At 51.1% G+C, this 21,746-nt stretch overlaps 4 protein-coding genes and 2 pseudogenes across 5 annotated transcripts; 2 read left to right on the forward strand and 4 right to left on the reverse strand.

Annotated features, from left to right (window-relative positions):
* Positions 1 to 2,715: 2,715 nt before the first annotated feature.
* On the reverse strand, positions 2,716 to 3,021 carry LOC136525903 (secreted RxLR effector protein 161-like). The gene has a single exon (XM_066518740.1). It carries the CDS (start codon positions 3,019 to 3,021, stop codon positions 2,716 to 2,718), a length of 306 nt encoding a protein of 101 aa, XP_066374837.1.
* Positions 3,022 to 5,684: 2,663 nt separating this feature from the next.
* Positions 5,685 to 6,989, forward strand: LOC136525904 (uncharacterized; annotated as a pseudogene).
* Positions 6,990 to 8,061: 1,072 nt separating this feature from the next.
* LOC136529927 (uncharacterized) lies at positions 8,062 to 8,739 on the forward strand (annotated as a pseudogene).
* On the reverse strand, positions 8,735 to 10,041 carry LOC136529926 (uncharacterized). The gene is made up of 3 exons (XM_066522974.1): positions 9,622 to 10,041; positions 9,300 to 9,548; positions 8,735 to 9,220 (listed from the first exon to the last, which is right to left on the reverse strand). The coding sequence occupies exons 1-3, from the start codon at positions 9,834 to 9,836 to the stop codon at positions 8,989 to 8,991; spliced, it is 696 nt and encodes a 231-aa protein (XP_066379071.1). The 5' UTR covers positions 9,837 to 10,041; the 3' UTR covers positions 8,735 to 8,988.
* Positions 10,042 to 10,324: 283 nt separating this feature from the next.
* LOC136525905 (uncharacterized) lies at positions 10,325 to 15,387 on the reverse strand. The gene is made up of 3 exons (XM_066518741.1): positions 15,295 to 15,387; positions 11,282 to 12,010; positions 10,325 to 11,179 (listed from the first exon to the last, which is right to left on the reverse strand). Exons 1-3 carry the CDS (start codon positions 15,385 to 15,387, stop codon positions 10,325 to 10,327), a joined length of 1,677 nt encoding a protein of 558 aa, XP_066374838.1.
* A 3,015-nt stretch (positions 15,388 to 18,402) lies between these two features.
* On the reverse strand, positions 18,403 to 21,543 carry LOC136527859 (uncharacterized). Of its 2 annotated transcripts, XR_010776941.1 has the most exons (2): positions 20,359 to 21,543; positions 18,403 to 18,688 (listed from the first exon to the last, which is right to left on the reverse strand). XR_010776941.1 is itself a non-coding variant. In XM_066520711.1 (1 exon), the coding sequence occupies exon 1, from the start codon at positions 21,360 to 21,362 to the stop codon at positions 20,457 to 20,459; it is 906 nt and encodes a 301-aa protein (XP_066376808.1). In that variant the 5' UTR covers positions 21,363 to 21,543; the 3' UTR covers positions 20,183 to 20,456. The 2 variants fall into 2 exon arrangements, 1 of the variants encoding a protein (XP_066376808.1); XM_066520711.1 differs by lacking the exon at positions 18,403 to 18,688 and having other exon boundaries at positions 20,183 to 21,543.
* Between the last annotated feature and the right edge of the window lie 203 nt (positions 21,544 to 21,746).

Genomic DNA, 21,746 nt, shown 5'->3' on the forward strand with positions numbered 1-21,746 from the left:
TCGAATTACAGAGATGCCCCAAATCAGACAGGTATGACAACTGCTCCCTCCCTACCAAGTTATAAGTCGGTTTACTTTCAAAAAAAGTTATAAGTAGGTTTGGTTTTATCCTGAGTCGAACTTTTTTAGCTTGACCAAGTATATAAAAAATTGCCAACATTTACAACACCAAAATTAGTATCCTTTAACCTACCAATGCAATGAATATGTTTTGATAGAGCACTTATTTGGTAAATTATAGGTGCCAATATATATGTCTATGAACCTGGTCAAACTTATTACATAATTTTGACTTAAGACAAAGCCAAAATCACTTATAATTTGGAATGGAGAGAGTACTACTGAATGAGGAGTATCAATTTGGCAATTATCTCACACTCAAACAAGTTCCAGTGAGTCAGTGACAAAGGGGGTGATGAAAAGATATGGGGATCATGTATCAATGAATGATTCAATGCCTATTTACAGTCCACGTACAATTCAGCAATACTCGCCCCGTTCCATTTTATCTGGCGCAAGTTAGAATGACACGCTCTGCTAGATTACACTTTGACCATTCATTTGCTTTATATTATATTATTTATGCTTATAAACTTATAATCATTGGATAGTATAATTCCTTACAAATCTAATCATATAAAGTTTCTATTATAATAGTTAAAAAATATTAACCTAATTATTGGTCAAAACTTTTAAAGTTTGAATCTTGATATACGTATGCGCCAGATAAAATGTAACAGAGATAGTAATATCTGAGTGTAAACTTTATTGGTGTTTTTTCTTGAAAACCATTGATGGAAATGTATGCCACACTCCCTATATATTCAGCCTCACTCAGAACCATTTGACTAAAGCATACGGCCACCGCCTCCAAAACAGGGAAAAAAGCACACGGCCACATAATTAAAGCTAATAAAACTGCAAAGGTTCTGCCCTACAAATCAAAAGAATTCTCAAATGCAAAGACGTATCCCAAAGATAAGGAATAAGGATAGCTACTTCAAATCCCTAAAAAAATTCTTGGATACTTAAAGGTCTTGTGTCTGACAAAAGAAACGAGTTACCAAGGAGCAAAGCTCAAAAGAAATAGCTTGATTGTGAGGAGAATAAAAGTCCTCTAGCCTGAGGAAATCCCACTTGAGAAGCCCTATCAATATCTAACAGCGCAAGAGGCAGACAGGCACTGTTAAAGCTACATGAAAGGCCAGTGCATCCAGAGCAAACAAGCTGTGTGTTCAACTCTCACATTTGAATTCTTATACTCGACAAAAATAAAGTTCATACAAGAGGAGAGTATGCGAGGTTTACCAACTACTATTCTACTAAAACCTTGGGTCTACTGACAATTCCAAACTGACACTCTTTTCAAGACAAGGAAGCACATATTTTTCTCAAACATGCAAGAGAGCCGAGCATTATTTCATTAAAGAAAAGAGAGAAACTATGGAATATGAATGAAAACCCCAGCACTACAAAGACCCAACGCACACCCAAGTCCACACCAAAACTCACCCAAACGACAGAAAAAAAAGGTTTAAGAATTTGCCACAGAAACAAAGAAGACCCAGGGACAAGATTAGCTGCCCCCTGCGAAGGACATGGAAGCCCCTTAGCTCCAGCCAAGCACCACAGGACAAATTCATTTGCAACAGCTTGTAGCACCGCCGTGACCCTCAGTTCTAGCGTCATATGAGTTATGAGATTAAATGATTCAGTATTATTTCGAGCTCTTGAGGCTCAGCAGTGAATAAAAATGTTGACTTGGGTGTGCATGCAGATCACGATGCATAGGATGGTAAACCAATCTACTCAATTTAATCAAAGTACAATCAACTAGGACGTATAGAAAGTGCACATATGGGAGCATTCTAGAAGAACTTCTGCAAGATTAATGCAAGAAACAAAACCACGATGCTTGTTGATCCAGTTTAGTGTTTGGTCTAACAGTAACTTCTAATGCAAGAAATAGCACAGAAGATACATCCTTAAGAGACATCAAGCAGCCTAAAAGAACTAAGAACCTTATTATATATGTTCAGAAAAGCAGAAATGCATATATTGTTAGTCGCTGAATTCTTACTTTTGGTAGTAGCAGAATTCTTACTCTCATCGAGAGAGGATGACACTAGGAATTGGGGCAATTTTCTGGTTTATTTCCAAATGACATGCCAACCTGAGGGGTTGGGGGTACATATTTATAGGCTGCTAGCCAGCCAAACATATGCTAAGATGCTAGTCTAAGATGTTGTCCTAAATGCTAAGATGTTGTCCTCTAGTCTAAGATGTTGTCCTCTAAGATATTGTCCTCTAGTCTAAGATGTTGTCCTAAAAACAGATCATGCAGCCACAAAGACCATGTGACCAGCACAGCCCCACAAAGACCAGCCCACACATGAGACTTATCCCATCATTCTTCCCCTAAGTCTTGTGCGTCGCCCTGTGGGAAAGTTGAACCATCCCGGTTCTAGAGCAGAGCTCAAGGAACTTGATCCTCTCAAGGGGCTTGGTGAGCAGGTCTGCAAGCTGGTCTTTAGTGTTGATGTAGCTCGCCTTGATGCTCCCTTTCTCCAAACAGCCTCGGATGAAGTGGTACCTCACCCGGATGTGCTTGCTGCGTTCATGGAATACGAGGTTCTTTGCCAGGGCCAGAACGGACTTGCTGTCCACCCTGAGCTCCACCGCTCTAGTGTCTCTACCGAGGATATCACCGAGCAGTCAGGCGAGCCAGAGCGCCTGAGTCGAAGCGATGGAGGCTGCTATGTACTCGGCCTCACAGCTGGACAAGGCCACCACCCGCTGCTTGACCGACTGCCAGCTAACGAGGCACTTGCCGAGGAAGAAGAGGATCCCGCTCGTGCTCTTGCTGGTGTCGATGTCGCCAGCGTGGTCGCTATCGCTGTACCTGACGAAGTGTGCCGCCCCAGGGCACCTAGGGTAGTACAGGCCGTGATCGAGAGTCCCCGCAATGTAGCGGATGATCCTCTTCACAGCCTGCTGGTGCTCCGTCGTCGGTCGCTGCATGAACCGACTAACGTAGCCGACAGAGAATGCCAAGTTCGGCCGTATGTGGGCGAGGTAGCGAAGGCTCCCCACAAGATGCCGGTACTGCGTAGCGTCCACCTCCTCCGTCGTGCTGTCGTGGCTCCGCTTCAGCCTCTCCTCCATCGGAGTGAGAGCTGGGTTGCAGTCGGTGAGCCCATCTAGCTCAACGACGCGTTTGGCGTAGGCGGTCTGTCGAAGCGTGATCTCGGAGTCATCCTGATGCACCTTGATTCCCAGGTAGAAGGAGAGAGGCCCCAGGTCACTCATCTGGAAGGTGGCCTTCATCTCTTCCTTGAATGCCACCACCTCCACATCCTTGGTGCCGGTGATCACCAAGTCGTCGACATACACACCCACCAGCAGAGCATTTCCTCCACTGTCCCATCAGTAGATGGCTGCCTCGTGTGGTTTTTGCTCGAAGCCCATCCCCTTTAGCATGGAATCCAACTTGGTATTCCACGCCCTCGGTGCCTGCCGTAAGCCATAGAGGGCCTTGCGCAGGCGGAGCACCTTGCCCTCCTTGCCGGGGATCACAAATCCCGGCGGGCGGTGCACGTAGACCTCCTCCTTCAAGTCGCCGTTAAGGAACACTGACTTGATGTCCATGTGATGAACACGCCAGCCCTCCTGGGCAGCTAGCGCAAGGAGGAGTCGCACGAACTCCATCCGTGCCATGGGAGCAAAAGCGTCGTCGAAGTTGACCCCCTCCTGCTGCACGAAACCTTGTGCCACCAAGCGAGCCTTGTGCTTGACGATGGCGCCGGCTTCATCCCACTTCAGCTTGTACACCTACTTAAGGGTGATTGCGCGGTGACCACGAGGAAGGTCAGCAAGCTCCTAGGTGCGGTTCTTCTCGACCGCATCCATCTCCAACTGCATCGCGGTGCGCCATGCCGTGTGTCTCTCGGCCTCTGCAAACGATCGAGGCTCGCTATCGTCACACGCAAGGTGCAACTGTGCCTCCAGGTCGTGAGGCACCGGTCCCAGCACCGACTGGTCGTCGAGAAGGTTCTCCATCGTATGGTACTGCAATGGCTCACCGTCGTGGTACGTGTCGATGCGCTCCTCGTCGTGAGAGAGTGGAGTAGCGAGCTCAACCGGGCTGTGCTCGACACGAGCTGGTGTTGGAGTAGACGTGCCCGGAGAGGTGCCTGTCGGTGCTGGAGTGCGTGGCGGTGCCGGCTGTGGTGGAGCCGGTGAAGGACTCATCGCAGCCGAGGTCCTGGCTGGAGAGCGTGGTGCTGTCGGAGTAGCAGGCACTGGGGTCGGTGGAGGCTCGGGGATTGTGGTAGACGCGCTCACCGAAGAAGAACTGCCTACTCCCCCAGGTCCCTCGAAGTGGACGTACTCGACAGTGAAGTCGTCGTACGTCGGAGCCGAGCCGTCGTCCACCACCTTGTCCCACGCCCATCCTCGCCCTTTGTCGAACACAACGTCGCGCGTCGTGCGCACACGCTGTGTCTTTGGGTCGAGGATGCGATAGGCCTTTGAGCCCTCCATGTAGCTGATGAACACTCCCGGAGTGCTCCTGTCGTCGAGCTTGCTGATGTGGCCAAGCTCCTTGGCAAACGCGAGGTAGCCGAAGACCCACAAGTGGGAGACTGCCGGCTTGCGCCCATGCCAAGCCTCGTACGGTGTCCTACCGTCGAGCGCTTTGGTAGGCGAGCGATTGAGGATGTAGACGGCCGCCACCACCACCTCTCCCCAGAAGATAGGCGACATCCCCTCTGCTTGAGAAGGGCCCGAGCCATCCCCACAACCGTCTGGTTGCGCCGCTCGACGACGTCGTTCTGCTTCAGGCTGTACGGCGCGGAGTAGTGGCGCTGAATGCCCTCATCAGCGCAGTACGACGCAAATTCAGCCGCCGTGAATTTGCCGCCGTTGTCGGTGCGCAACACGCGCAGCTTGCGGCCGTACTCCGCCTCCGCAGCAGCCTACGAGCGCCTAATGGCGTCCGCAGCCTCTCCCTTGCTGCCGAGGACCATCACTCACATGTAGCGGGAGAGGTCATCGATGAGCAGCAGGAAGTAGCATCGTCCTCCCAGTGTGGCCGGTGTCATCGGGCCACACAAGTCCCCGTGCACAAGCTCGAGCCTCTCCTTGGCTCGAAAGCTCGCCCGCTGGGGAAAGGGGAGTCGCCTCTACTTCATCAACACGCAGACATCGCAGAGCTGCTCCACATGGTCGAGGCACGGCAGGCCACGCACCATCTCCGTGGCACTGAGCCGCTTTAGGGCCTCGAAGTGAAGGTGCCCGAAGCGCTCGTGCCACTACCACGCCTCGTCATCCCGACGAGCAGCGAGACAGAGGGGTTGTGCCACCTGCACGTTAAGGATGTAGAGTCGATTTGCGCTTCTGGATACCTTGGCAAGAAGGCGACGATGGCGATCCCAAATCCTCATGACTCCATCCTCAACCACCACACGTGAACCGTTCTCATCCAGCTGTCCCAAGCTGATGATGGAGTTCCTCAACATGGGGATGTAGTAGACTCCGGTGAGCAGCCTGTGCTCACCAGACATGGCGGTGAAGATGACAGAGCCGACGCCCTTGATCTCCACGTCGGAGGCATCCCCAAACTTGATGGAGCCTCGGACGCTAGAGTCAAGCTCGGTGAAGAACTCCTGTCGACCGGTCATGTGATGGGTGGCGCTGGTGTCGAGGCACCACCCGTTAGTCTTGTCGTTGCTGGAGCCATCACCGAGGAGGGCGTGTGCTTTTGGCTCATCAAGGTGGAGGACAGCCGCTGCGGCCAGTGCCGCTGGAGGTAGCTCGATGCTTGCATGTGCCATGAACAGAGTCGGCTCCTCCTCCGCCTATGCGACGTGGGCCTGGCCGCATCGTAGCTGTCGACAGTCCTTGGCCCAATGGCCAAGCTAGCCGCAGTTGCGGCAGGCGTCGTCTCGTGCTGGCTTGTGCCTACCGGCGGCGCCGCCCTGGGTGCCTCCGCGGGCATCACCTTCGGCACGTCCTCGCGCCCTGGCCTAGGCGTCTCTACGTGCCTTGCGTGGCTTGCCACGCTTGTGGCTGACTGTCGTGGAAGAAGGCTCCCCCTTCTTCCGGTCACCTTGGCTGGCAAGCCACTCCTCCCGAGTGAGAAGGAGCTTCCCACCAGTGGTGATGGGCCCCGAGAGGGACTGTGGCTCATCGTTGTCGATAACCTTGAGGCGACCTATCGCCTCCTCGATCGACATCGTGGAGAGATCCAGCAGAGACTCGATCGAGCGAGCCATCTGCTTGTACTTCTTGGGGACACAGCGGAAGAGCTTTTCGACAGCTCTCTCCTCGCCGTAGGTGTCATCGCCGAACTGCACCATCTTCTGTAACATAGTGTTGAGACGGAGAGCGAAGTCATTAATGTCCTCACCTGGCTTGAAGGCCAGGTTCTCCCACTCCTTGCGAAGTGCCTACAGTGTGGACTTGCGGGCATGGTCGCTGCCGATGCGTGCTGCAGCGATGGCGTCCCAAGCCTCCTTGGCAGTCCGCTTGTTGGTAAGCGAGAACTGCATCTCAGGCGGGACTGCAGTGATGAGGGCATCCAGCGCCCGTCGATCTAGGTCATAGTCGCCGTCGCCGTATCGGACTGCCTCCCACATGTGCCGCACCTAGAGCTTTACCCTTATCACCGCAGCCCACTTGACGTAGTTGGTCTTGGTGAGGGTAGGCCATCCACCGCCAAGGCCAACGTCCCTGACGACAGCCTAGAGCCCGTGGTAACCATGGTATCGATCCGGGGAGAGAGAGCCACGCTGCCTGTGAAGGCCATGCTCTCCATTGACCCATCCACCACCGTCGCTGTGCGCGCCTCCTCCAGGAGCACCGCCGCCGTGCGCGCCTCCTCTAGGAGCGCCACCAGCACGTCCATGCCTGTCAGGGCTGCCGCCGTACTCGTGGGCGTGCGTGGCTGCACACTGCGCCGCCTGCGCTCGTCCTCCCTCCCTCCCTAGCAACTCGAGGTCCACGTCGGCGCTGTCGTCAGCAGAAACGGAGCTGCTGATGTTGCCGCGTAGGGCCTCAACCTCTGCTGCCGCCGCACGCGCTGCATCCGCCGCCACCGATGCTTCCGCCTCTGCTCTGGCTGCTGCCAGCTCTGCCGCTGCCAGCCTCGATGCCCTTGCCGCCGCCACAGCGATCTCTACCGCCGCTCGCTCGCGTTCCTCTGCCGCGGCAAGTTCGACCTCCTGCCGACTCCACGTGCTCGAGGCGACCGAGCGCTGAGACTACCCTGCGTACATGATGTGCTACCGGGGGGCTGCTACGTGCGTAGAGGGAGAGGAGTGAGCAGGAGCGGCCGGAGCTACTGCTGCTCTTAGCTGGGGCTGTTGTGAGGCTGGGAAAGAAGATAAGCAGGAGATGCTCAGGCTACAAGATAGTACGGCTCTTATACCAGTTGTTAGTCGCTGAATTCTTACTCTTAGTAGTAGCAGAATTCTTACTCTTATCGAGAGGATGACACTAGGAGTTGGGGTAATTTTTTAGTTTATTTCCAAATGCCATGCCAACCTGAGGGGTTGGGGGTACATATTTATAGGCTGCTAGCCAGCCAAGCATATGCCAAGATGCTAGTCTAAGATGCTGTCTTAGATGCTAAGATGTTGTCCTCTAAGATGTTGTCCTCTAGTCTAAGATGTTGTCCTAAAAACAGACCATGCAGCCACAAAGACCATGTGACCAACACAGCCCCACAAAGATCACCCCACACATGAGACTTATCCCATCATATATGACATCATAGTAAGCAGCAACCGAAGCCAAAGAGCCTTTTCCCTATGTACCATTAAAAAAGATGGCCTTTTCTTACAGGCCACTAAAAAGTTCGGACTTACCTAGGTGCCATGACACTTTATTTCTTTGCCCCCCAAGCCATTCCGTCCATTTTTACTGGTAACGGTGTGTAACAGTGAGGAGAAAAGACCGAAGTGCCGTCAGTCTAGGGAGGATGAGTGAAATTGCCGTTTGCCCTGTATGCCACTCCCTGACCAAGCGTTTGAGCGCCAAGATGGCTGACGTGGGCAAGTTTTTTGGCTCCAAAGGCACTGGGCTTGGCGCCAAAGAGACCCCGCTTGGTGCTATAAATAGGCCCTCAGCCCTCCCTTCCCACTCATTCTTCTCCTTTTTGTCTCTCCTGCTACCTTGCTGCCAGTGCCATGTCTCAAGCGTCAAGCAGCTATGGGAGGAGGCCCAGGCGGGTCATGTGCCCCAACTGTAGTGTGCTAGCTAATCGATTCATATCGATGACTACGAACAACCACAATCGTGCTTTCCACAAGTGCCCGTACTTTGCAGTTTGTTTTTCTTCCTTGCTCATTCATTCATAGGTTGTTCTTTATTCCCTGTTTGGTGCTAATCTGTTGATGCTGTTGTTTATAGGCCGGAGGGTGCCAGTTTTATCAACGGGAGGACGAAATGGAGGACACTGTTGTGCACCCACCTAAAGCACCTGCTCCATTACAGGCCATTCCTCTACAGGCAGTGGCAGCACCAGCTCCTATCTCTACAGCAGCTCCTCTGGCCATCATCCAGGAAGATTCCTAGTCGGCTAGAATTGTAGGCAATGCAGTAGTGGAAGATAGGGTTCTTCAGCAGCTTAGGTGGATTGAAAAGCTGGTGTTTGTGTGCATCTTTCTTGCTTTGTATGCTATCATGAAAAAGTAAGGCCCTATGTATGCAGACTATGTATGTGTGTGTTTGAATGAAGACTAGTGATGCATGAATGAATGGTTTTCATCAGAGTTATGATCTAATTTATGATAACATAGTAATTCTGACATCTCAAAAAAAACATCTCACAAAGTTTCATCTAACCAATAGAGTTCCATCTCATAGTCATTCATCTCACATCATAGTTTCATCTTACATCACAGTCATGCCAAAATAAAGTGATAGCAAAGCAGCAGTAGTTTTTGCAGCCAAATCACCAAAATAACAACTAAACACAGGTGGTTTTCATTTAAACCCTACCTTCTTCTTGCTCCTAGTATTAGAAGCTGGGCTGGCTAGGCAGGCTAGCACAATTGAAAGCTTTTTTGGTGTAAGCTTCTTCTTCAACCCTATCTTCTTCCTTGGTGAAGGCTGGGGCAAAACAACCTCCATTGGTTCTGTCTGCACAGTCTCTTCACGAAATGGGGCAAGATACACAGACTGGAGGGGAACAGTGTCATTGGAACTAGTTCCAAACCTGTTATAGTCAAGTACCAGGAAAGGTCAAGCACACAGTTTCATCAAAAAGTGCAAATGCAGAATTGGATCATGCTTACCTACTAGTCTGGGAATTTGTATGACATGTTGATGTACTGGTAGCTGGGCCCTTACTTTTCTTGGTAGCTGATGTACTGGTAGCTAGACCCTTTGATGAAGAAGATGATTTACTCTTCCTCTTCTGGTGTGTAGCATTGGCCACTGCCTCATTGTGTGGGAAAATCATGCTTGATGCAAGAGTTTTCACAACAAGGCTAGTCTCTGTATTGTAACTTGCTACTTTCGTCTGCCTTTTCTTTGGGAGACCCCTGCAAAGGACAAGTTTATAGTTAGTACATGTATTTAATTTATAGGACAAATGAAAATAAAGTACATGTTTACCTTTCAGCCTCCATTGCAGTAATGTCTTCTGGGTTCCCATTCTTGTAGGTGTACCAGTGGTGGCCTAACTCATGGCATATAGGACACTCATGCTTCTTTGACTTCTTCTTACTGCCTCCCTCAACAGCTGACTTCATCCTGTTCTTCCTCCTACCACCAGTGGACTTGAGACATGGAGGGTGCATGAAGAAGCCATGTGTTGCTTTGGGCCACATGGACTTGTTAGGAATGCATGGGATAGAGCCTGCATAGGCATCCTTGAACTTCTGGACAGAGAAGAAATCATCTACATGATCTTCTAGTCTTGCACCTGGAATTGAGGTGATGTAGGCAATAGCATGCTTGCAGGGTATTCTTGACCCCTGCCAGACTCTATAGGAATAGGTCCTATTTCTTAAGTCCACCACAAACCTAAACCTAGACCCCCCTTAGCACAAATTTCTGCAACACCTTCAGGAGAGCTTGTGATCACTTCAATATCAAGATTGTAACTGTCATCCTTTAGCTTCTGCACAATATGGGGCAAAATCTTTCCTTCAAACTTTCTAGCCACCCTCTTCCTATGGTTCCATTTGATCAATATCTTCTATCTGATGGTGTCCATCAAGTCATCCAGATGCTTCTGCTTCTCACCCTTTATCCAGTTATTGAAAGACTCAGCCAAGTTGTTAGTCACATAATCAACTTTTGAGGCAGTGCCAAACTAGCTCCTAGTCCATAGCTTCTTATGAGTGTCTTGAAGGTACTTCATAGCTTCTGCTTTGGCAGCAGCCATTGCCTGATAATGCTTATCAAACATATATGGACTCCAAGAATATGCAGAAGCCCACAAGTGATCATCAAAAACTTTACCACTATACCTCTTCTTGAAATTCTGTACTAGATGGTACATACACTCCCTATGTTCAGCTTCTAGAAACACTTCACTAACTCCATTCATCACTGCCTGGCCACAATCTGTGGAGAAAGTAAGCCCAGGTGGACTGCCTATTGCGTCCTTCAACCTCCCCATGAACCATACCCAATTTTCATTAGTTTCAGAATCTATGACACCTACTGCTACTGGGTACATCCAGTTGTGCCCATCAACTGCACAGGGAATGCACAACTGGCCCCTAAACCTCCCAGTTAAAAATGTGCTATCTACTGCAAGATATGGTCTACAACCTCTAAGAAAGCCATCAACACAAGGTTTAAGTGCAAAAAAGAGCCTATTAAACCTTATCTTGTTATTGATGGTGTGGTGATCAATCACAACCCATGAACCAGGACTGGTTTCCTCTATCTGGGCCTTAAATCTAAAAAGATTGTCAAAATTTTTGTCCCATGGGCCATAAATCTTATCCATGGCAAGTAGTCTACCTTTGTATACTCTTTTGTAGGGCACCACAATCTTGTGCTCATCCTTCAATCTCCTTTGTAGTTCAGTGGCACCCACAGTCCCATCTTCCTTGAGCCAATCAACCACTTGATGACAGACCCAGAACTGAGTCACTCCTACACAGACTCCTTGCCTCCTGGCGCTCTGGCACTGATGGGAAAATGGGTTCCTCTTTATCTGCAAAACAAATATACATTCCGCAGTTACTGCATGCATTTGCAAAAAGTAATAACAGAACCAAATTACTATCATCATTTACAAAAAGTACATACACAATACCTTAACAGTTACACCATCCTTCAGAGTTGATGCATGGATTCTCCACGGGCAACCATCATTCTGGGCAGTGCAGGTTGCCCTATACCTTCCTGTGTCACTTGCCTCAATGTTATAATGGTACTCATGTTTCACAGAATGTGTAGCTAAAGCCAGCTTAAAGGAAGGAATGTCTGAATAAACAGTGCCTACAGCCATAGGAGGGTCCTTCTTGTCATAATCAACATCAGGCATTTGTTCAGGTTCTTTATCTTTAATAATATCATCTAAGTCCTCTACTTCACTATCATCATCAGACAAGGATTCATCGTCAGAGTCATCACTGTCTGAACCATCAGAACTTTTAGGCTGCCTTTGCTTACTGCAAACTTGACTGTGAGGTTTGGTAGGTGGGGGATGTTGGGGGCCAAGGTCAATGTACAACCCTTCCTCATCAACACCCACATGCTCATTGGATGGGTTTGGGTTAGCCAGATATTCAGGTTCAGCACATTCACTCTGGGTGGCACTCTGGGAGGCATTGCTTGCTTCTGCTCTGGTAGGACAGTGGACTGAAGGAGTGAATGAGGCTTCAACAGAGTTGGCAGGGGGACTAAAATCCCAATCAGGAATCTGAGGCTCACTAGTTGGCCTATTATAGGCAACAGTCAAGAAACAACACTTTGATTCATTACTTTTAGCAAACATTTCACGCATATCTTGGTCACTCCTTACTTCAACGTTGACCTTACTCTGATTGTAGAAATAAAACAGTCGAGCTACCTCACCGAAATCGGGTGGATACTTGTCAACATCACGAACCAGATCTTCGAAGTTAGTAAGCTCAGCATCCACAACTTTGTTAAAAAAAACCACCGAGCACGCGAATTGGGAGTAACAATCCGCATTTCTAGGTTGAAGCTATTGTCTGCGTCCATCCTACAGATGAACAACAAGGAGCACGCAATCAAGGAGAACGCAAACAACGGGGAACAACACCACAATCAACAAGACGGACCCTAAGCATCCACATTCACAACTACCCGACCTAATCGATCCATACCAAGGAGCATGCAATCTAGGGGGAATAACACTCACCCGGCAGCTCGCAAGTTCGGTCGCTCACCCGCACCCTTCTTCACCGCCATACGCGGCCAATCCTCTGGATCCACGGTGAACTCCAAGCAGGACTACCCCATTCGACTCCAGAAGCACGGGGGATTGATCTTCTTCTCAACCCGCCGCCGCCGCTAGGGTTCCGTGTCCGCCGCCGCCCGCCTCAGCTAGGGTTTGGGGGAAGAGAACGAGAGAGAAGCGAGAGTGAGAATACGATGGCGGTCAAGGTCGGTCAACACGGCCTCTCCCTCATAGAAGGGTAAGATGGACAAATTTCTTGTCCGGTCCCACCTGTCAGGGCTTTGAAACTGTTAAAACCAAACAGAACGTGGACGGAATGGCTTGGGGGGCAAAGAAATAAAGTGTCATGGCACCTAGGTAAGTCCGAACTTTTTAGTGGCATGTAGAAAAATGCCATCTTTTTTAATGGTACACAGTAAAAAGGCTCGAAGCCAAAGACCAACGGTTGAACACTTGAACCCAACAATAGGTCATGTGAGAACAACATACCATGCTACTTAAGAGATGTAGTGTCAAGAGTGATCTTTCTGCAGAATTGCCTTCCAAATCTGAGACACTCCTTTTGTAGCCATCTGAATTTTCAAAGATGCCACTGTTGATCAAGCTTGGCTCTTAACATGTAAATTCTCTCCACGAAAGCAACACGTATGAAGCAGACAACACAGCTAGATATAGGGGGGCCTCCTTTCTGCCTACTTCTAGCCTCCTTTTCTTCTAACTACGAGTGATTAAATAGCAGTAGAACAACATGCTAGATAACAATGTCATGGAAAAGATTGGCAGATAAACCACACGACTGGTGGTACAACTTGCCCAAGGCCTATCTGTAGCTGGTTTGAAGCTTGTGGATTGCTTGTGATAGATCAAGAGGAAGCAATGGTGATATGGATGAGTCCAATGTTTTCATCTATTGTGATGCTTCAAATAATTCACACTGAGGTTTATGCAGTAATCTAATCAAATCGTTATCTCTAAGCCATGATCTCCGGCTTGGTAGGATTGAAATAACACTTTGTTTTGTTGTAGTTTATGCTAACTGCGAGTTTGACAATTGTCATATTGATGTGGCCAATGAGAAATAGCCAATGAGAAATGATTCTATTTTCCTGGCGCATGATACAGTTGTCTAGTATATGAAGGACAGTACTCCCTCTGTCCCCGAATAAATTAATTCCTAGAATCCGTGCCACTAACTCTATAGAAAAAAGTAACATCTAAAATGAGAACATTATGAAAATATATTATATACAATATCTAATGATACTAATTTGACAAACTAAATCTTGACGTTTTTTTCTAGAAATTTGATCAAAATTTAAAAAGTTTGACTTAAGACAACTCTAGAAATCTATTTATTTAGGGATAGAGGGAGTAACTGCTTCGCCTCAAACCAAAGGACAGTAATAATGGTACTGTGCTGTCGCTAAAAATGTGCAGGTGAGGGGATATCAATGTAAGTTTTGTTCTCTCAATAGGTCACGACCCAAAACTCAATATTTTTTTTCTCTTGAACACATAAGAGAGCTACATATCATTATATTAAGAAGAAGATAGGAGTCTAACAAGACTCAGAAATCAGAATCCCATTAGGGCATGATTTACTACTAACCGAGAAACAAGGAACTTCGACTAGCGACCTAAACACCACACTATGGCCAAATACGTCCAAGACCTTTATCCCCAGCCATGCACCAGAATAAAATGAACTAATCCTGGATTCAAAGCAAGAAAAGTATAGAAGAAAATGAATTAAGGGGGTGACCAAGAACTACCCACGGGGTTCCCATTTACATCCCCTATGATTAGTGGGCATGCAACAGGAGAACAGATCAGTATATCACAGCCAGGGTGATATTGCACGTTCACCATTAGTGGAAGAATGAGTGCTGCAAAGTGGGGAAATGGATTAAGAAGAAAAGAAAAAAGTATGTTGTTGGTGTTTTGAATCGCCGGCTAGTAAATTTCTAGTTGCACGTCTGACCCGGATGGCTGTGCTCGGAGGACACAGGGATTTATAGTGGTTCGGACAGATCGTCCCTACGTTCAGTCTGCTGCTGCTCGTGTTACCGGCACTTGGTTTGTAGCAGGGGTTACAAACAGGCAAGAGAGAGAGAATGTCCTAAGTCTCTGGTGAAAAGAGTGGGTCTGGTTGAGCGCTTTGTCTACTGTCGAGTGCCTAAGCCTTCAGCTGCTCAGACGTGTTAGATGTGTGAAAAATATGCCCCCTCTATGGGGTGCCTTGCTTTCCCTTTTATAGATGAAGGGGAAGATGCAGGTTACATCAGAGAGAGAGAGAAAGAGACGAGGAGAGGAAGGCTTTCAAGATTGCAACGTCTTCCATCTCCTTTACGCGGGTCCCGACGACCCTGTAGATGACGACGGGGATGGCTCCACGTCGCGGCCCTGTTCGTCACTGACGCCGCGGGCGTCGTCAGCCAATCGTGGCGCTTCATCTCGTCCTAGCGGACGGCATGGCTCGTTGACGTCTCCGCCTGAGGCCGTACGGGGAGTAGGAAGTACAGCGCCGGTACGTCCGATGCTGTTTGGCGACGTGCGTCCTCAGACGTGGCCCGTCATGGGAGCGTTTTCGGTCTCCTTGCGAGTCCAACTCTCGAGCCCCCGCGCGCAGCAAGGGTCTGGTCAAGGGGTCAACTCGTCTTAAGGTCGTCCTCCCTCAAGCGTTTTTTCGATAAAACGGAGAGGTTGAGCCGTGCTAGTTTTTTCTCGATGGACGAACTATGGTGCTTGGTGTGCTGTTAACGAGCAAATTCGAGTGGGGCCCCAGCTTCCCGTTCACGGGGGTCTGGCATGGGTCAACTGGTGACCGACTCCAGATTGCAATCTTGCCGTCGATAGCAGGCTCCCCCTTCATGTTTTGGCGCACCAAACTGCAATCTTGCCTTCTCCGTCTTTTCGCTGCCGTCGTTCGGATCTGCTGCCTCTGCTAGTCTGCCGCCAGCACCCCAGATCCGTAGCTTTCGCTTCTCCACCATCGCCAAAAAGTCCTCGTTCCTCCGTCTTTGCTTTCCATGGAGTCATGGTACCGCTCCGATGTCACCCATGCACGCATGGAGGGCCTCGTCAAGCGCGGTCTTCTTCGCGGGAGGACTGACGCGATGGAGTGGCTGGTTCCCAGCCACGAGGAGGTGCCGATGCCGCCCGATGGTTACATCGTCTCCTTCGCGCCCTTCCACGAGCGTGGGCTCGCGATCCGCCCTCATCCGTTCTTCCGAGGGCTGCTGCACCACTACCAGGTCGAGCTGCGGCACCTCAATCCCAATGGGATCCAGCACATCGCGGCCTTTATCACGATGTGCGAGGGGTACCTAGGGATCGAGCCACGCTTTGAGTTGTGGAGGTACTTCTTCGCCATCTCTCTGCACTGGAAGAAGGATAGAGGCGGGGAGATCCCGATGCCGATGTGATGCGCGGGCATCCACCTCCGGGGGCAGCCGAGTACATGCCATGCTAGTTGTCTAGATCCAACAAGGGGTGGCACACGCAGTGGTTCTACTTGAAGAACGATCCTGCCGCCTCCTTGCCGGACTTCACCGTGCGCTTGATCGATGAGGCGCCACCGACGTAGCCATGGGGGCCACCCGACAAGGAGAAGAGGAGGATGCGCGACATCCTCGAAGCCTTCGTGTTGCTGAGGAGCCACGGCCTTCGCTGATGGCGCGCGCCCTCCCGTTGTTCGGGATGGTGCCCATCGTGGAACTCAGCGAGACGGTGCTCGCTCAGAGGCCGCTTCGCAACAACAAGATTGCGTAGCACGTCAAGGAGGAGACGGGCAAGTCCATTGCCATGTTCTCGATCCCGGGACATCCCGTGATGCGGCCGGAGCCGGGCTTCATCGAGCTGCTGGTGGATTTGGGCTTTCGGGCCTCTGTCGCGCCGCTGCCGGAGCATGTGGCCGTGAGGGCGGTGAACCGTGCCGCAAATGAGCGGAGGAAGAAGGAAAAGGACAACAAGGAGAGGAAACAGCGGGAGAGGGAGCGGGCGAAGCTGTAGCTTGGGAAGCGGCGCCAAGGCTCGTCGGAGGAGGAAGAAGAAGAGGAGGGGGGCGATGGCTCTGGGTCGCCCATCCCGTGGGACGATCTGGCCGGCAGGGACGAGGACCCGACTTTGCCTTGGGCGGGGCCCTTCCCGTGGCATCTCCTGGAGCAAGAGAGGGAGGACTCACCCCCGAAGCCTTCTACGACGCCCCCGGAGCCGAGGAGAGCCGGTGGCTCCGCCTCGTCCGAGCCTCCCGAGCAAAAGGATGGCTCGAAATGGCAGCGCGATGAGGAGTCGCAGCCGGGGTCGGACAGGCCGGCCCCGAAACGTCAGCGCCCGACGGCGTCAAGGTAAGCTGAGAGGTTTTTTTTTGTTTTTTGACGAATTTTTTGTCGCGAACTAACCGCCGTGCCTTCCGCAGCGTTGGGGGCGCGGCACCCTCCTGAAGCTAGCGCCAAAGAAGACCCTCGCCCTTCGGTGGGTGCGCCAGGACCCGTCTGGCGTCACGCCGGAGGCTGGCGGGAGCGTGGCCGAGGCGACCACGAGGGCGACCAGGGAGGCGCAGCCGTCGGCCACGTCTACGGGTCGGCAGGTAGCGGAAAACGTGTCCTAGGCGCCCGTGGCAGGCGCGATGCGGCCAAACGTGGTCGCGATGCCATAGGCGGAGACGACGCGGCCAGAGCCGTCGTCCACACTGGCGGGCGCGTCAGTGATGGGGCAACCAGGGCTGTCGTCCGGGCAGACGGCGGCACCGGTGGCAGGATGGATGGAGGAGGCCACGCCGGGTGCACCCTCGGCAGGCGCGATGGCGGGGCAGGCTTCCTCATCCACGTCGCCCATCCCCTCTACTGCTGGGGACCCGCTCCAAAGGAGTGGCGGGGCAGGCTTCCTCGTCCACGTCGCCCATCCCCTCCGTGGGGTGCCCTGCTTTCCCTTTTATAGATGAAGGGGAAGATGTAGGTTACATCGGAGAGAGAGAAAGAGATGAGGAGAGGAAGGCTTCCAGGATTGCAACGTCTTCCATCTCCTTTACGCGGGTCCCGTCGGCCCTATAGATGACGACGGGGACGACTCCACGTCGCGGCCCTGTTCGTCACTGACGCCGTACGCGGGCGTCGTCAGTCGATCGTGGCGCTCCATCCTGTCCCAGCGGACGGTATGGCTCGTTGACGTCTCCGCCTGAGGCCGTACGGGGAGTAGGTAGTACAGCGCTGGCACGCCCGATGCTGTTGGCAACGTGCGTCCTCAGACGTGGCTCGTCGTGGCCGCAGGTCACATCAAGACGCGCCTGCTCCCCTTCTGGCGTCAGAAGTTTGACCCTGGACTCGTACTTTCAGACCCGTAATGGTTGGGGCGGTACAGACCTCTGTCGGGCGAGGGAGAGCCCGCGCCCTCGGGGGTCGGGCGAGACGAAGTCCGTGCCCTCGAAGACAGGCGAGGCGATGCCCACGCTCTCGGGCTTGGGCGAGACAGAGCCCGCACTCTCGGGATCGGGCGAGGCAAAGTCCGCGCCATCAGGGTCGGACGTGACGGGGTTCTCGCCCGAGGGGTCGAGCGTGACAGGGTTCTCGCCCGAGGGGTCGAGCGAGACGGAGCCCACGTCCTTCGGTCGGGTGACACGGATCCCGTATCCTTGAGGTCGGGTGAGACGGAGCCCGTGCCCTCGGGGCCAGGCGAGACCAAGATACGCTCTTGACCATCCGAGGGAGTTAGTGTTCGCGGCCATTAGCTTCCTTCTTCCGGGTATCCCTGATACTGATACCTGGCACATGTACTCCCAAAACGACAAGAAAATCCATATTAGGTGTAGACATTTCTACATAAGCGATAACTTCCTGTTAGAATGTTTCCATGAATGAGATCCGCATTGATGACTAGTGGATTCAGAGCTTGATTTTATTTTGACTGCTATGGTGCTACCATCTGGACACACACTTTTCCAAGAAACTGCCATCATAGTCTAAATCATTCTGTTCACAAAATTAAATTAACTCAGCTGGAGATTATTTTCCGCAAATCATTCTCATGAAACTTTTTGAAACACATCATTTACAAGAAGGCAGAAAGTCACTTACTAAACACAGATGTCAGCCTAGTTCTTGTAGCTGACTGGCTGCCTATTATAATCGACTTACTGCATATGGATCCATTGTCTGTTAGTGGATCTAGATCTGAAATTTTGGTGTGCCCTGAGACTGTTTGCTTGGTTACTTTCTGGTATGGTTTAGCAGCAGGCAAAAGCACACATTGGTATATTTTGTACCTCAATCACGGTGGAAATACTCTAATCCTGTCGACCTTTAAGCAAAACAACAAAACATTACTAGAGCAGTAGAAAGACAGATAGAAGACTATGCTGATGTAGTTTGTTTACCAAGAAAAATGAAAAACAACCATATAATGCATTGCTGAAACTAGAGGTGCATTGAACCAGTTGTGGATTAAAATCAATGATAGAGAGAATATCTTGTGTTTGACAAGCATGGCCTCATTTAGTAGCCACTAGTAAACACAGATATAAATAGAATCATCTTTGCTATCAGCATCATGGGCAGTTCTGCAGGCAATCCTCAGCATGCATTTCTAGCTGAAATAAGAAACCTTAATCTTGCATAGTTGCATCGAAAAAGCTGAAGTCACCAACGAAAAAGAACAACTTTTCCCCAAGAAAAAAATGGAAGCAAATAAAACTGCAAAGAGCAAACACCTTTGCAATCTGTCATCCAGCCTCGGAAGCCAAATAGCTGAAACAATGAACCCCTCTGAATCTTAGTACCAATGGATCTTGATTTTAAGGCACAACTCACAAACCCAGCATCCACACAAGAACGGACAATGCATTTCACATCACCCTAAATGCTTCAGAAACCAAATACCTAGGCACAAACTACCACGATATCACCAGAAAGAAGTTGCAACATCATGTACCGTTTAGCTGCCCTATATCCCCTCCACCACAGGGATACGTTTCAACTCATTTGATGATCTAAAGTCAGCTATGTCACCATGCTACACTGTGTGTATTGGATCGGGGCAACTGATGCCACCATCAGTGGCGAAGCTAGAGCAAATTAGAGGGTGGTGCACTTGCCTTGTGGGTGCATAGACTTGTGCTATAGGTGGTGCATATATGGTGAAATTTTAGAAAAAACCCCCATTGTTGTCACAAATTTTGGGTGGTCCATTTGCACCCACTAACTTCTAGCTAGTTTCGCTCCTGGCCACCATGGTCATGACTCATGAATGTATCACCCATACCAGACCACCAGTATTCACAGGCAGCTGATACTTGGTAGATTGGTCCACATCAATCCAGCAAATGCTCCTCCCAAGTGTGACCAGTGGCAGTTGCTCTACGAGGGATTGAAGCACTTTGCAATATCGGATTGCAAATGTGCTTAACAAATTCCACACCTAATTATAGGCTAAGGGTATCCATTTCTTGTGAAGAAAATATAACAATTAATTGACAGATTCACAGAGTGGATGTCATCGTGAGCAAAGCCATGAGTCAGAATGTGGGTATTCTATGTGAGATGAGCCCATAATGGGGAAAGGGACTGAAGTAGGAGAGGAGGATTATAGCAGTCAGTTTTCATCCAAATTCACAGAGTAGCACATTGTCGACTAATCTAAATTCTAAAAAGAATAATTTGATCATTTCACTAGCAGCAAAAAGAATGATGTAACTCTGAACAGATACATCTATGCATCAGGACTTTAAAAATATCATTAAAAAGAAACTGAAGCAGTTATCAATTGTTAGACAATAAAGTAAGTGGAGAATACAAATTGATCTCAAAGTTGAACATGTGTTAACTTTATTTCTGAAAGATCTATCTGAACCCAACAAATTACAATATTTTACAGATATTAACTCTAATCTATGCAGATCAAACTAATCAAGATTTCTTTCCACATATATTAACCAAATATCAGAAAGTGAAAACCATATGAAAATGACATACCAAAACACACAAGCATGGAGCCCCAGTGTGCTGGAGCTCTGTCGACATCCTCTTCCACTTGGCTAAACGACAGAAGAACAGCGCCCAAATTTCATCTGTCACTTGGAACCGGGTTCGTGCAGTGGGATCTCGTCATGGGACTCCGCGCCATTTGCCACTGGAGCTGCTGTAGAGGTGATCGCTTCGTCTTCCTTCTCCTCATCCGAATCCAGTGTGAACTGTGACATGATCGGCATCCCCTCCATCTGCACCTCCTTGCCCAGAACACTATACCCGCTCGGGGGTCGGTTTGCCCTGGATAGGACTGCCGCATAAGCGGCCGCGCCGGCAATCACAAGCAGCGCGAGGTGGCCGTTGAACTGCAGCGTGGCGACAGACCGCGCGCGGTGGTAATCCTCGTGGGTGCGGCACTTAATGGTGTAGTCGGCGCGGCTGGCGGCGTGGAGCGCACAGCCCTGTGCGATGGCGCTGGTGAAGAAGGAGAAGCCCATCTGCAGCATCCACGTGCCCTGCAGCGCCAGGCCCGCCGCGCGGGCGAGCCGCGGCGTGGCCTCCCCTGGCCGGTGCGCGGCGAGCAGCGTGGCGCCGAGGCAGAGCGCAATGGGGGCGAGGAGCAGGTCGAAGTACCGGTTCTCGATCCCGGCCGCGGTGGAGGGGCGGCGGTGCGCGAAGAGGAGCAGCTCCTGCGCGAAGGCCGCGGCGAGGAGGAGGTCGAGGAGGGGGAAGGGCAGCGGCGCGGCGAGCGGCACGAAGGGCGCGAGGGAGTAGAGGAGAAAGAGGGCCGAGGCGGCGAGCGTGGGGAGCGAGAGGTGGTGCGCGGAAACGAGAGCGGAGATGAGGCAGAGGGCGGAGAGGGCCGCGGCGACGAGGTGGCGGAGGTGCAGCGGCGTGGAGAGGCGGCGCGGGAGGAACCGGAGCGGCGGGACGCGGAGGGGCAGGGACTCGAGCGCGGCGAGGGCCAGGAGGCCCAGCCCGGCGCCCGAGTAGGCGACCAGACCCGGCATGGTGGGAAGGATGGGAGCTTGCTTGCCGCGCGCCGGGCCGCTTGTCGTGGTTGCTGCCGGCGCGGGCGGGTGTGCTGCGGGGCGGCGGATCTGAGCGCCGGTAGGGGAGGGTCGGCGAAGGGGGGTGGCCAGGTTGGCAGCCAGTACTTGTCTTTGGAGCAGGTTGGGCTATCGGCGATCGCATCGGGGGAGCTGTGGCTGCGACCGACCGGCCGTCTCAGTTGACGACTTGTGCGAGTCGCTGTCGAGTGGGCCCACCCGTTAGCTGCTCGTGCTCGTCCAAGTGTCCACCTGTGGGTCCCGTGAGGAAAGACGAGACACGAGAGTCGATTCGAGCAGAAAGCATCTCTGGATAACGCGTGTGAGAAATACGTTTTCTCTGCT

The sequence above is a fragment of the Miscanthus floridulus genome, chromosome 19 (assembly GCF_019320115.1).
Source record: "Miscanthus floridulus cultivar M001 chromosome 19, ASM1932011v1, whole genome shotgun sequence".
NCBI classification, from domain to species: domain Eukaryota; kingdom Viridiplantae; phylum Streptophyta; class Magnoliopsida; order Poales; family Poaceae; genus Miscanthus; species Miscanthus floridulus.

Coding starts and splice junctions, on each gene's coding strand:
- LOC136525903 (XM_066518740.1), bottom strand. CDS start 3,021: ATGCAGCGACCGACGACGGAGCACCAGCAGGCTGTGAAGAGGATCATC.
- LOC136529926 (XM_066522974.1), bottom strand. CDS start 9,836: ATGTGGCCCAAAGCAACACATGGCTTCTTCATGCACCCTCCATGTCTC. Junction 9,549..9,621: donor ACTGCAATGGAGGCTGAAAG/GTAAACATGTAC, acceptor TGTCCTTTGCAG/GGGTCTCCCAAAGAAAAGGC. Junction 9,221..9,299: donor ACAAATTCCCAGACTAGTAG/GTAAGCATGATC, acceptor TGACTATAACAG/GTTTGGAACTAGTTCCAATG.
- LOC136525905 (XM_066518741.1), bottom strand. CDS start 15,387: ATGGTGGAGAAGCGAAAGCTACGGATCTGGGGTGCTGGCGGCAGACTA. Junction 12,011..15,294: donor GCAGCGAAAAGACGGAGAAG/GCAAGATTGCAG, acceptor TTCTACAATCAG/AGTAAGGTCAACGTTGAAGT. Junction 11,180..11,281: donor AGGATGGTGTAACTGTTAAG/GTATTGTGTATG, acceptor TTTGTTTTGCAG/ATAAAGAGGAACCCATTTTC.
- LOC136527859 (XM_066520711.1), bottom strand. CDS start 21,362: ATGCCGGGTCTGGTCGCCTACTCGGGCGCCGGGCTGGGCCTCCTGGCC.